We start from the raw sequence: 14,222 nt of genomic DNA on the forward strand, positions 1-14,222 counted from the left end.
CACCAGGAAGGCTGAGAGACGCACCCACCAGCCCAGGTCCTGTGGTCGGGGTTTGCTGCCTCCCAGAAGGTCCAAGCTGCCTGAGGGGGAAGAGGACAAGCCTCTGGGAGCTCCCTCGTCCATCCTGGTCCCTCCATGGAGAGAGGCCTACTCACCTGGAAACCTTCCCCCACGTGTTCTCGAGGCGGTGAATGGAGACACTCTGCAGAGCCGAGAGGATGGCATGTAAGGACGAGTAGTTCCTCAGGGCTTGACAGGCCTGGGGAGGGAAGAGAATGGGCTGTCATGTGGGGAGCCAGCACCTGATTGGCTCTCAAGCTTCAGAACCCCTCAGGGGAAGGCGCTTCTGCTGGAGGAAGCCACTGTCCAGGGACCTGCCGAAGGGCACACGTGAGGCCCAGAGGAGGAGGAGGATTTTACCTCACTCCAAGGAAGGAGCCAGGCAGAAACGGAGCATCCCAGCATAGGGCCACGCAAGGCGAGGTCAGCATGCCCCTGGACCAAAGAGCCTAGGGACTGCACAGTCCTAGGGCAAAGACCAGGGCCTTCCACCCTGAGACCTGATCAAGGGAAGAGCAGTGCCCGAGACTCAGGAGAGCACCTCGGCTGGGCTTCCCATTGCATACCTTGGCCATCTTGATCCAGTGCTCCACCACCATGGCCCTGTCCCGGGCTGTCATGCTTGGGTTGCCAAGGCAGGTGGTGATGACACACTTGGCCACACCGTTGAACTGGGCGACAGTGGCCCGGACCGTGGGTGCCAGGTGCTCATTGCCAGGCTTGTTGCGCTTGGACCAGACGGAGCCCAGGCACTAATGGGGCAGCAGCTTCTTGAACAGCTCCTAGAGAACAGGGGGACCTTGGTTCACCCAGCCATTTCCCATGCAAGAGTCATGTCCTACATAGGGGTCACAGGTCAGAGCTGGACCTCAGGGAGCTGAGAATATGGCCTGAGCCTGGGTGGAGACTGTGGATTTCATTCCATTGTTTTTCACTGAGGGAACAGGGTAGAAGGACAACAGCCCCAGGCATGTAAAGCTCCACTTCCCAACAGAAGCAAGGCACTTCAATATCCCCCTCCAGTCCTGCAAACTATGTGCATTATTCTCTTTTTCTGTGTTGGAACAGCGCCACACTAAGATTCACGCTGCTCAACAACATGATGCAGCTGTGCGATTACTGAGAATCTATTTGTTTTAGGCTTCTAACAAAATATCTATTTTCTCTTTTGCACATATATCTCACTCAGTAGTGACAGCTCAAGTTCTTTTTCACAATGAATGATTCAGAAATAAGTATCAAAAACAGATTTGAAGAGAACAGAAGAGACAATTAAAAGATACGGAAACATCCTACTTAATAAAAGGCCATGCATTTATGTTCTGAGTCGAATTTTAAAGCTTTTAAAACATTTTATTCCTATAAATCCATCTTAGATAGCAACTGGACCTCACAGAAGCACTTAAATAAACGTTTACCAGTTGTATCCTGGCGAACAATATTTCTTGCTTTCTCAGCTCCCGGTGCCCCAGATGTGGTGGCGCTCCTCGATCGCACTGGCTCGGCCACATCCGGGTGGCTCCGCCAGCTGAGAGAACAGGATCTCCCCACGGTGGCTCCTTTCGGAGAATAGAACACAGCCTGATAAAGGATAAGACAAGAAAAATAATCTAAAGCCTGACTTCCTTATCATTCATTGCACAGCCTGTGTTACTCAGCAGATTTCATAAATCCAACTGTATATAATCGGCAGCTTCTCTTGTTGCAAAATTAGGTACCACTTCTCTGCTTTCCTCTCCTAGAGCTCTGGTCAGGTATTTCAAATGAGTGGTCAAGGATCCAAGAGAAATACAGGAGTTAAGAGCCCGAGACAGAGATTTCTGCACAGGTAATGTGCTGGTGGCTGCCACCTATGGGTCGTTTTCACACTCAGGTTCCTGAGAGTATATTTCGTTTCCACAAATCCAGTGCTTAGAAGGCAAGTATTTTTATAATGAACATTTGAATTCATTTTTATTTTTAATTTAAAAAAATTTTTTTAAAAATATATTATGTTAGTCACCATACAGCACATCCCTGGTTTTTGATGCAAAGTTCGATGATTCATTAGTTGCGCATAACACCCAGTGCACCATGCAATACGTGCCCTCCTTACTACCCATCACCAGCCCATCCCATTCCCCCACCCCCCTCCCCTCTGTAGCCCTCAGTTTGTTTCTCAGAGTTCATAGTCTCTCATGCTTCATTCCCCCTTCTGATCACCCCCCTTTCTTTATCCCTTTCTTCCCCTACCGATTTTCCTAGTTCTTATGTTCCATAGATGAGAGAAACCATATGATAATTGTCTTTCTCTGCTTGACTTATTTCACTTAGCATTATCTCCTCATGAGCAAGATGATAGATCAATCGGAAATATTTGCCAAAGGCATTAATTACATAATTGAATTCATTCTGTATCATTCCATAAACTGTTTTTCAGATTGTTTACCTTCCTATAAATAAATACAGCCACTCACAGACTGCAGCGAAGATATTATAAGAATCAGTCCCATTAATGACATGTTTATATGGTTAAGTAATCACCATAATTGGTTCACACCTCCCCACATCCACATCCTCTGTGGGCCTCTCCCACAATGACCCTGGGCTTCATCACATGACTTGCTTTGCTAGCAAAATGAGCAAGCAGAGATTTGAAATGCGTTGGAAAATCTGGGCTTGCCCTGTTGCTGCTCCTGGAAACCTAAAACCTCACCAAAAAAGCCTGAGCTGGCCTGCTGGGCAATAAAAGGTATGTGGCCAAGTCCCCCCATCACTGCCCCAGCTGACAGCTGGCCAACCCTAGAGCTGCCTGGCTGATTATTTGACAGCCTAGCTGACTACAAACACAGGAGGGAATCCAGCAGAACTCCCAACTGTGTCCAACCCAAACTGCCAACTCATAAAATCAGGATTTAAACAACTGGCTGTTCCTTTAAGTCACTATGTTTTGGGGTGATCTGTCACACAGGAAAAGCTGATACAGTCTATAATAAGGCTATTGTTGAGGCTATAGTCTACCCAAAGCAAGCAATGTATACTTTATGCATCTTGGGAGAAGAAACTCCTCCCAAGTTTTAGGACCAAGAAAAGCTATGTATCACCTAAGCTGTCGATGTTCCCCATTTGTAATCTGTGATCCTCTGCTGTAACCCTGTGAAGATCAGAGTCACATCTAAGCTTGCTCCCCTTCTCCCTCCCTAGCAAGCATACGGGGCTCTCTGGCATGCATTCTGGCATCTTAACCACTCCGGCAACTATGCTCCCTTTAAATTTGCCCCAGTGTCCTTACCCATTTTATCTATTGTATTATAGGTACTTCTATGAACTGCCTCAAAATCTTTACACAATAAATTGGAGTACAAGGGAATTAATCCCAAGACTGTGTCACAGCCTTAAAACAGTAATGAAGACAAATTGTTGTCCCCAGTAGAAACCACCACTGATGTTTTCCACCTTGATCTGACTCGAGGTCTCAAAACAACTTTTATCTAGAAACAAAAAAAGCCAAAATGACTCCCATCTGAAACACTCAGAATTTTTCTAGCTTGCCTAAGCAGGCACTGGAATACGTCTTTCTAGTGTGGTGCCTGGAGCTGGACTTGCCCAGCTTCGATTTCTGGCTTTCCCACTTCTCAGCTAGGTACCTTGAGTGAGCCCATCACCATGGACTCTCTGTACTTCAGTTTCTGTCTGTGATACCTGGATAGTAACTCAGAAGTTACCAAGAGGGTGAAGAGAGAGAATACATACAAGCACGAGCCATTATTATTATTCCTGTTGCTACTACTGCTACTCCCCTTCATCTTCTTTCTTCCTCCACAGCCCCTTCATAAATTCATCATCCTTACTACGAGGACAGAGTGCTATGAAACACCATCCAACACCACCATTAAAAAGACACGGCCTGTATGGTTTACTCCAAAATTCCATGCATTAATTGCCTATATGTATAGACACACTCCGCCTCCATCTCAGACATCTGGTATTCCTCTGTAAGAGTAGAAGTACCTTTGTCTCGCTGCTTCTTTTCCTTTTGTTCACTTAGTTTGTCTAGAGGTAGGTTTGTCATCTCAACTCCATAAGCAGTTCTCGCCAGCACTGCTGTCTAGGAGTCCATGACGTTGGCCCACTCGTTTATGAGTTCTTCCCATTCCGTGAGGGAGGACAGCACACCAAGGAAGTCATCCCAGAGCTCTCGAGAAATGTACACACACAGGTTTGCTCGGATCCACGCCACCATGAGCGTCTAAAACCAACGAGCCAACAAGAGAACTGAATCACCCTCATTTGGAAGAAGAATGAGTTTTAACAAAATATTTTAAATTACTAGGAATAAAATGAACTTTAAAATAAAAAGCACTTGATCTTGATTTTCTTTTAGCGTCTCAAAATTTATTTGATCAACTGTAACCAGGATCTGAGCTATGGAGAAATCAGCTATTATCATGAACAAAACTACTGGTTCAAAATCCCCTGGTGTCTGCAGCTGGTCCCGGCTGTAACTTGGGAGAAGACAAAACTCTCGGTACAACAACTATTCTACTTCTTTTTTTTTTTTAAGATTTTATTTATGTATTTGACAGAGAGAGAGAGAGACAGCCAGCGAGAGAGGGAACACAAGCAGGGGGAGTGGAAGAGGAAGAAGCAGGCTCCCATCAGAGATGCCTGATGTGGGGCTCGATCCCAGAACGCCGGGATCACGCCCTGAGCCGAAGGCAGATGCCCAACGACTGATCCACCCAGGCGCCCCTGGAATTTACATCCTAAAATAATCATTTTGATTCCTGTGGTTTCTGTACCAGTGAACTTGCTACCTGATGGGATTCCTTTGGGCCCACCCTCCCTTCATGGGAGAAAGGAAAAGGCTGGACTCCACAGCCCTAGGGGCCCCTGCCAGGTCAGTCCTGCCTCATTTCTATGCTTTCCACCAGGTGCACACAGAGCTTTCCCTTTAGTGCTGACTCAAGGACATCCAGAAAAAGCATCCAGGGGACGCCTGGGTGGCACAGTGGTTAGGCGTCTGCCTTCAGCTCAGGGCGTGATCCCAGCATTATGGGATCGAGCCCCGCATCGGGCTCCTCCACTGTGAACCTGCTTCTTCCTCTCCCACTCCCCCTGCTTGTGTTCCCTCTCTCGCTGGCTGTCTCTATCTGTGTTAAATAAATAAATAAAACTAAAAAAAAAAAGAAAAGAAAAGAAAAAGCATCCAGAACACAGGTGTGGTAACGGGGCCCCACTGAGGACTTCCAGGAGGGAAGTGGCCACCAGAGCTGGTTTGCAGCAGCCCTGAGCACTGAGCACAGAGGCCAAAGCCCACTGACAGCAGGGCTGACCCAGCCAGGCCGCCCCAGGGCAGCGATGGGTGGGAGGAACACGTAAAGGACAGGCTGGAGAGGCATTTTACAACTAGAACTGAGGGGCATGAAGAAAGAGGGTTACAGAGTGGCTCTGAGGTCTCCGTTGCTGACAACGTCTGAAAGCACCTCCTAAGCTGGAGTGATGTGCTCATCATGGGACGGGGGCGTGGGAAAAACCCACAGCACTGTGTACTTTCGGGGTATTATAAACACAGAGACACCAAACAAAAACAAAGGAGAAAAACGAAAACATTTCGCATAAGCACATTTTCATGATGCCACTATATGTTTGACGGTACTATTTTTTTTTTTTTAAAGATTTTTTATTTATTTATTTGACAGAGATAGAGACAGCCAGAGAGAGAGGGAACACAAGCAGGGGGAGTGGGAGAGGAAGAAGCAGGCTCATAGTGTAAGAGCCTGATGTGGGGCTCGATCCCAGAACACCGGGATCACGCCCTGAGCCGAAGGCAGACGCTTAACCGCTGTGCCATCCAGGCGCCCCTGTTTGACGGTACTATTATTCGGTCATTCTGACAGTCTGTCATTTCAGATAATTGGTTTTCCAAAGTGAATTCAAAGCTTCAAATTGGAAGCAATAAAAATCAGTTAACAGCATTTCAGAGCAATTAACAACCACTCCTGGGCTTATGAAGAATGATAGAAAACACCAGTTGCATTGCTTTTCCACAAAGCAGTCTGATGACAATTTAAAATGGAAAAATCTACTATTAAGTAATATGACTACTTTTCATTCAGTAACATTTTTAAAGCCAATAATAAAAATAAACTATCAAAGTGCTGGATACTTACCTCTTCATAATTCACAGAAACTGTTACAGAAGATTGATTATCATCTTACTGTTCACTTTGTAAAGCCATCAGTAAGTGGAGGCTTTGACGTTCTAATTATTATGTTGAAAAACAGAAACATGTTTTACAGAATTAATGAATTTGAAATAAACTTACCATGTCTTTTTATTCATTGTAAGCTCCATTATCATGCGCCTACAAATAATCAAAACAGCTTTACAGGCATCAGCTTGTTCTCTTAAGAGCATGGGAACTTCAGGACATGGTTCCAACAAAAAGACGTTTGCTGCATTTGTCAAAAATACCTTGAAATCAACAAATTTTACAGTAAACATATACATGGAACTAAACACATAAATCTGAACAAATTTTTCTTAAAGATAATGATATTAATTTCCCTCTACTAAACAATCACCTTGGAGTCATTTCAACTAAGGCAAGTGGTACCAACACATACTCAAGATTTTTTAAAATGCTTCTCTTAGAATCACCTGACACACTTGAAAGACCTTTTCTAGAAAAAAATTATTAATACAAATTAATAGTGCAACTATAGAAAATTTATGAATCAGAAAACTTTCTGAAGACTTCTTTTTACATTACCTCAAAAGAAAAGGGGAAAACAGTAAGATAGGATCACTGCTTCTGGGTGAGAAATTTTGGGGTCGGGGACGGGGAGAGGAAGAGGAGCAGTGGTCAGACAGTGGCTGGGAAAAACCATCTGATTGCTGTGGAATCTCCCAGCACATGAACTTTGCAGGTAGGAAGCACGGCCAGCACCACCCAACATGGGCGCAGATCTCTAGTAGCTGTAGGGAGGCAGGAAACCGGCAAGGCCACATGGTCAACAGTACATAGCTTCCAGGTGCATATACTTTGACTAGGAGAACGATATTAGGCAGTAGGATATAAAACCTATGTGAATTCTTGAGATAAAAACAGATTTTAAAAAACTTAGATGACCAGCCAACAGCTCTACACTCTACCTCAGACCTTTGGGGTACAAGTTCACTGTCCGTTCCTGTCAGGGGTGTTTCAGTAGAAAATGGTGAGACGCACAGATGTGGCCTGTTATGTAGTCGTAAGTGACTGCTTAGGGGCACTACAGTAAAGTTAACACTGTGTTACTACTGACACAGATGACACCAGTGACCCTTCAGTTTAGGAGACTGAGTTGTCAGTCTGGTGATGAAGGTGGATGGGTACCATCTACCTAGATCCTATGCCTTCTTAAGTCTCCCTTGTGTTCAGCAGTACAAATTCAAAGGATCTGGGAACAAACAGAATTCTCTGGCTCACCTGGGAATGAAATCTATCAACACAACATCTTAATAAAGATGCACAAACGGACTGAAGAAATTAAAATAAACATGCTCAAAAGTCAAGTGGGTGAATTTAAATATTGACAGCCTCTAAGATTATCTTGTGCAAGATTAAAAAGGTGTCAGGGCCTACTTTTCTAGAAAGAATTACTAAATAAGCACTGTAATAATTGGTAACAGATGATAACAGCAATTGTGAAGACTTTCCTAGCTTTCAAGTGGGAAAAAGGAAAACAAAGAACTTTTTGACTAACCAACTCTAGCAGTGGTAGTATAATTTTAGTGGCCACTTTATTTTTTTACTACCCTGACTGAGATCAAGACCTGAGCTGAGAGATCAAGAGTCGGAGGCTTAACCGACTGAGCCACCCAGCTGCCCCTCACGGCCATGTGTTTGGAAGACGTAGGGCATAGACGATCTGCTGCAAGACAGATCTTTCCCTCAAGGTATTTGGTTTCTTGATGTGAATTGGAAACTTTGCATACTCCCAAGTAAAAGTGAGGAGTCTTCATATATTACATTCTCCGCTCATTTTCTTTTTTAAAAAGATCAAAACGCCAACTCCATGAATCTTTCTCACTACCATGTCAGTACTGGTTAAGGTAAAAATTAAAAAGAAATTAATACGTCCAAATTGTACCTCTCAACAGCAACTGGAGAAGAGTACTAGCTTATTCAACCTGTACTTGGCCACTTTTTCCTAATGAACCAAGGAAAGGACCAAAGATACTGGATACAAAGAGAACAAACACAGCTATTAGAATCCAAACTAAACATTTTTGAACACTGTTGTGCTACAATCAAGTGGAAAGTATTTTTTCTTGGTCTGGCCAAGTCGATGTAACTGATCCTTTCAGAAAACAAATTAATACTCTCCTGAACCTAGGGAGATACTGGCAGTGGGATGGCTGAGGACGGCATATGGCAATCCACTTGGAGGACAAGGAATACCAAGGGACCCAGGCTAGGGACTCCGGCATGCACTTCTCTGGTGAGGGCACAGATTTTCCTAACAACTGGCACCAGAGTTCTTGGAAGCAACTCAAGTAAAATCATCTTCATTTTGTTTCAAGTTGATTTCCAATTATTTGCTGATTTTCACTGAAAAATGAGAAGATTCAATAGTTACAGAGTATTAAACTGCTAATGAACCTGAAAGCAAAAAGGATACCATGACAAGGAATCCTACTGAGAGATGGATGACAAAAGCATGTCATTGAAAATTGGGCAACAGGCAAGCTATGCCTATGCTAGCTCAGGTGGATATGGGGTAGAGGGTGGGCGCCAGGGAGCAGGGGAAAAAGAGGCATTCTGTGTTTTCACTTAGAGACCTAACAACCTTCCACCTAGATGGGAGCCAAGAGGTAATCAATCTCCCAATCCCCATTTTTGAGGTAAAATCCTGAGGTCTGGGAAGATTAAGTGATCAGCCAAAGCTGTTCTTTCCAATGTTCCCAAATGGCACTGGTTCTATTTTGTATATTCATATAGATAAAGATTTAAAAAGTACAGCATTTATCATCAAACAGGCAATTTTTAAGAAGAATATTCTTTATGGGATTATAGAATCACCATGCTTGTCTTGCAAATTAGAGTCCAGATGACGGACTAACTCCCCATATGTGTTCAGGACATGCTTTTTAAGATTTGGATCTCGGTCATTTCACATTCACTGCGTAATAATCCCTCTCAAAAACCTGCAACCGGCTCATAGGTCTCCTTCGACTAGAAAAGAATCTTTACAAACTGAAGATGAGCGGTCAGGAAGAAAACTCAGAATGAGAACTTAAGAGCTGTTTACTGACAGGTAGATACAAATATCACTGTACTTTAATGATGCTATCACAATAAACAAAATGTTCAAATGGACTCCAACCGGAGGTCTTTATGTTTCCGGCCAGCCACGTACCTGCAGCATAGCCTGGGCCCCGGCTTTCCTGTTCTTATTTTCTTCTTGCGTCACACATCCTCTGCTCACTGCACCCGTGAAGGAGTATGTTCGTCCCCAACTGGAAGATCGCTTATGACGAGAACCGTCAGATGAGGTCTTTAGGAGATAAAAACCAGTTAACGGAGGGGGAAGAAGTACATGTTCACATATTTAATTCCTTACACTCACCAAAGTTCATGAGAATAGAGATTTTAGAAGGGCGAGTCTTTTTTCCATTTTGTTCACCACCTCCAGCATCTCAAACAGTGCCTAGTGTTTAGTATGTGCTGAAGAAATAAACACAGGTCCAGTGACTGAATGAGTCTCTAAAACAGACCTTTAAAATGTGTGATAAATTCCATTTGCTTATCTATTCGTTTTGACCTCATGACCAGTTATTAAAATGATTTCACCAATATTAAAAAATCAAAAATTATGGAATTAATATAGATATTTAAAAGTGATATGCCTTTGATTACAAATAGTCTTAAATGTTTGTTGTTAATTGCTGCAACACCCACTTTTAGAAATAATTTCTCAGGGGCGCCTGGGTAGCATAGTGCTTAAGTGTCTGCCTTAGGCTCAGGGCGTGATCCCGGTGTTCCGGGATCGAGTCCCACATTGGGCTCCTCCGCTGGGAGCCTGCTTCTTCCTCTCCCACTCCCCTGCTATGTTCCCTCTCTCGCTGGCTGTCTCTCTGTCGCATAAATAAATAAAAATCTTTAAAAAAAATAATTACTCAGACTAGTTTCAAAACAGCATGCCAGAAATAGAAACATGACAGATATTTTGTTTCAGGAAGAGATCCCACTGTGTCGTTTTAGGTTTTTCCAGCCTCTAGCTTTACCTAACCAGGACGAAAAGTTCCATTCCAGCAGCACTCACTCTGAGGACAGCACCCAGCCCTGAAGTGAGGCTTCTTAAGAGAGGAGATAGCACTCATTATTGGGTTAGTCCTTTCGGCTGCTCTGGGCAGGCCACTGCACAAGACAAGACTGCCAAAACATTCTAAATTTAGTTTCTCAAATGCTATTTGTTTAAACATGTCAATACCAATACGGCAGTGACATTTTTAGTCTCATATGCAGACGTGTGAACATACGATGGTTCATAAAACAACTCTGCCGCCACAGTGAATGACGAAGCTGCCATGCACAGCCGGACCTAGCCTGAGGGGAAGGAGGTGACCAATGATCCTGAAGACAGCCCAGAAGCAGCCTCACTGAAGCAGGTCCTCACGGAACTCAGCAACTGGAGAGCAGCAACTACGATAAAAGAGCCCCGCTGGCCTGTGCCCCACTGACTGGCACCCTCGCCCGATCGGGTAGACTTTGCTAAAATACGTGTACTCCCAACTGAAACAAGCGACAACGTATTACCTCTTTGCTGTCAGTCTCTGAAAATCCTAATTTTTCAGCATCTTCTAGGGCAGCTTCTTTTTTATCTGGTTCTTCCATGAACACAGGTTTGTCCTGGAGGATCCACTTTCTGTACACTGGAACTACCTTCCTTGTTACAGCGATGTCACAGGAAGGCAACAAAAACGCCTAAAATAAAAAGAGAAGACTCCCTTTAACTCCACACCTGCTCAGATCACTGTAACAGACACATAACAGACATTTCTAATCACCACCACCAAGTTCAGACTTTCCTCTGAAACATACGGAGCCAGATATTTTTGTGCACACCAAACTTGCTGAAGAAAAAAGGCATTTTCAATTGGGCCAGAAAATGTCATGCAATTTACAAATAACTTCTGTATTCTGAATATTTTTTTCACAAAACTAGCCAACACGCACGCCTACACAGATACTTTAAGTGGCTACATAAACCATAACAGTTGTACAGCCCAATGAATTAGAAACTGAGTATAAGACAACAGACAGACTACTGCAGCCAGCTGCAGCCAACTGTCACTCCTCCGCTAACTCCATGTGCAGGGATGTCGTGCTGGTGACGGAAGGATTATTTACACCACAGAAGTTGGCAAATGCTAATAACTGGAGCCGTTCTTTTTTCTTCCCCTTTGTCTTTCTCTTCCTTCCTTCTTTTTCGCCCCTCCCTTCCACCTTACCATCCCTTTCTGGGAGCCCACATTCACCAGCATACCAATGAGTCAAGACTGTACTCAGGTGTCTGTACTCACTGGTATGCTAGTGAATGCGGCTCGCAGAAAACACATGAAAGAGAGCCTCTGGCCAGCTGTAGCACTGTGCACATTGATGTGAACTTTCTTTTTTCCGATTTCTCACATTTATTTGAGAGAGAGAGAGAGAGAGAGCATGTGCCCAGCAGGGGAAGGGCAGAGGATGAGGGAGAGAGCAAGCAGACTCCAGCACTGAGCACAGAGCCTGACACGGGGCTCAATACCATGATGCTGAGATCACTGCCTGAGCCAAAACCAAGAGTCAGACTTTAGCCGACTGAGCCACACAGCACCCCATGAACTTTTGAACATTACAGACTCTCTTTACACATATGCATGTAAGACCTCTGATTTAATGTAAGAGTCCAAACATATAAACAAAACGGTAAAGGAGAAATGTATTTGCCTTTTGAGTATTAGCTCTAAGGAATATTTCTGACTGAGGGGTAAACACAAAGGAGAGGAACTCAATACTACAGAAGTGTTTTCATTCCATAAATGAAAAATTAAGCTGAGGCTCAGAACACATGAGATATTTTCCCAAGGTTACAAAGTAAGTTAGCGATGATTCTAGGTCTTGAAATCTCAAGATTCAGAGATTTCATACTGTCCTTAATGTTCACGCTACAGGATCCAATGACAGGCAGACTTTAGTGTAACAAGGATTCATGCAATATATACATTTCCATCGATGTCACATCAAATTCCAGAATAGAGGAGTCTGTGTTATAACAAGAAGGTAACATATCAATGTGACAAATATTCTGACTTGTATCTCAAGAAAGATCAACAAAGACAAAGAAGAGTATGACAAACTACAATGGTGTCCCACTCTAATGTTGTTCCAAATTGTATTACAAATATTTTCACCCATACAATAAAGTAGAAATACTTTAAAGTGAATACCATGTACTGCCGCCTAGATTCTACCATTAGCATTTGCTAGATTTGCTTACCACATACCTATCAACCCACCCCTATTTATCCTTCTTTCAACCCATTTTATTTTTGATGCATTGCAAAGAAATCTGCAAACATCAGTACATTTCACCCCTAAACATTTCAACATGCATATCACTTCCTTAGAGTTCAAAATTTCTTTACAAAATTACTTTACATAAAATTTATAAATCAGGAAATGCACAAATGTTAAGTGGACCATGTGATGAGTTTGGACAAATGTAGACAATGAGGTAATCCAAATCCAAAATCAAAGGTATATCATGTTATCCTCCTCCTAAGAAGCAAAGAGAAATGTTCTCTGTAGGAAAATAAGGTCACAGTAAAATCCAAATGATTTGTACAAACTGTCTGGTTAATATGATATGTAGCATGTTCATTAAAAATCAGAAATATGAGAAAAGAAGTCAACATTAACAACACCACAATAAAAACCAGACAATACTTTAAAGACATAGGAGATCAGGATAAAGAAAGTTTCAAAAAGAAATGGAAATGGAATTGAAAAATAAAATAACCAAAATGAAAAACTCAGTGGGTATGGACTGACAACAGAATGGACATGGCTGAAAACAGGATGAAAAAACCAAAGGAAACACCCAGAGTGAAGCACGGTGAGACAAAAGGACGGCCTACTCAGAAAGGAAGGCAAGAGAAAGAACACAATGAAAAGCTGCTCCTATACTTGGCTGCAGAGGCACAAGGAAAGAAGATTAGCAAAAGAGGGCAGAAATGATATTTGAGGAGAGAATGCCCGAGAATTTTGCCAAAATTGGTAAAAGATGTCAATCCACACACTCAAGAATCACAAACAAGCAGGGTAAATACAGAGTACCTTACAGTAAAAGTGCTGAAAACCAAGAACAATCAGAAAATCTTACAAGCTTCCAGAGGAAAAAAGAGACATTTCCTCCAAAGGAGCAACCACGTGACCTCACATGACTTCTCAAAGACAATGCAACAAATATTCAATGCGCAAAGAGAGAACAGATGCCCGGGTAGAATTCAATATCCAGAAAAACTGCACTTCCAAACCAAAAGCAAAATAGAGAAATTTTCAGATACAGAAATGAGAAAAACTTTTACCAGGAGATCTGACCTAAGGGAAATACTAAAAGTTATTCTTTAGGCAGAAGGAAAATAATTCTGGATCAGAGATTTAGGAAGAGATAAAAGTGCAATAAACAGGTAATTATTTGGATAACTCTAATTGGATAAAAAATATATATGCATATATATATATAAAAGAATAAAACTGGGTAAAATAATAAATATGAAAGAGATAATATATGTGTACACATATAAATAATATATTCATAATATGGAATTCCAATACAGATGGTCCTCAACTTAGGACAGTTCAACTCAGAAGTTTTCAACGTTATGACAGTGCGAAAGTCATGCATAGTCAGTAGAAACTGTACTTTGAATTTTGATCTTTTCCTGGGCTAGGTATATGTAGTATGACACTCTCTTGTGGCGCTGGGCGGTGGCAGTGGCTACAGCTCTGTCAGCCCTGGGATCGCAAGGATAAACACCTGATACACTTACTACCGTTTTGTACCCATATAACCATTCTCTTTTTCACTTCTAGTATGGTATCCAATAAATTACATGAGATATTTAACACTTTATTATAAGCAAGGCTTTG

General features: G+C 42.7%; 1 protein-coding gene across 1 annotated transcript in view; it reads right to left on the reverse strand.

The window, feature by feature from the left end:
• LOC123786219 (focal adhesion kinase 1-like) overlaps positions 1-14,222 on the reverse strand; it is a 109,301-nt gene that overhangs the window by 11,705 nt on the left and 83,374 nt on the right. Inside the window, exons 5-10 of the mRNA XM_087860455.1 lie at positions 10,845-11,012; positions 6,369-9,582; positions 4,051-4,288; positions 1,479-1,641; positions 627-842; positions 156-259 (exon numbers count right to left, since the gene is read on the reverse strand). Of these exons, the coding sequence (XP_087716581.1) occupies positions 156-259; positions 627-680 (158 nt within the window). The 5' untranslated portion in view covers positions 681-842; positions 1,479-1,641; positions 4,051-4,288; positions 6,369-9,582; positions 10,845-11,012. The remainder of the gene's footprint in view (positions 1-155; positions 260-626; positions 843-1,478; positions 1,642-4,050; positions 4,289-6,368; positions 9,583-10,844; positions 11,013-14,222) is intronic.

The sequence above is a fragment of the Ursus americanus genome, unplaced genomic scaffold, assembly GCF_024610735.1.
Source record: "Ursus americanus isolate L20-20 unplaced genomic scaffold, mUrsAme1.1.p SCAF_65, whole genome shotgun sequence".
Classification (NCBI taxonomy): Eukaryota; Metazoa; Chordata; class Mammalia; order Carnivora; family Ursidae; genus Ursus; species Ursus americanus.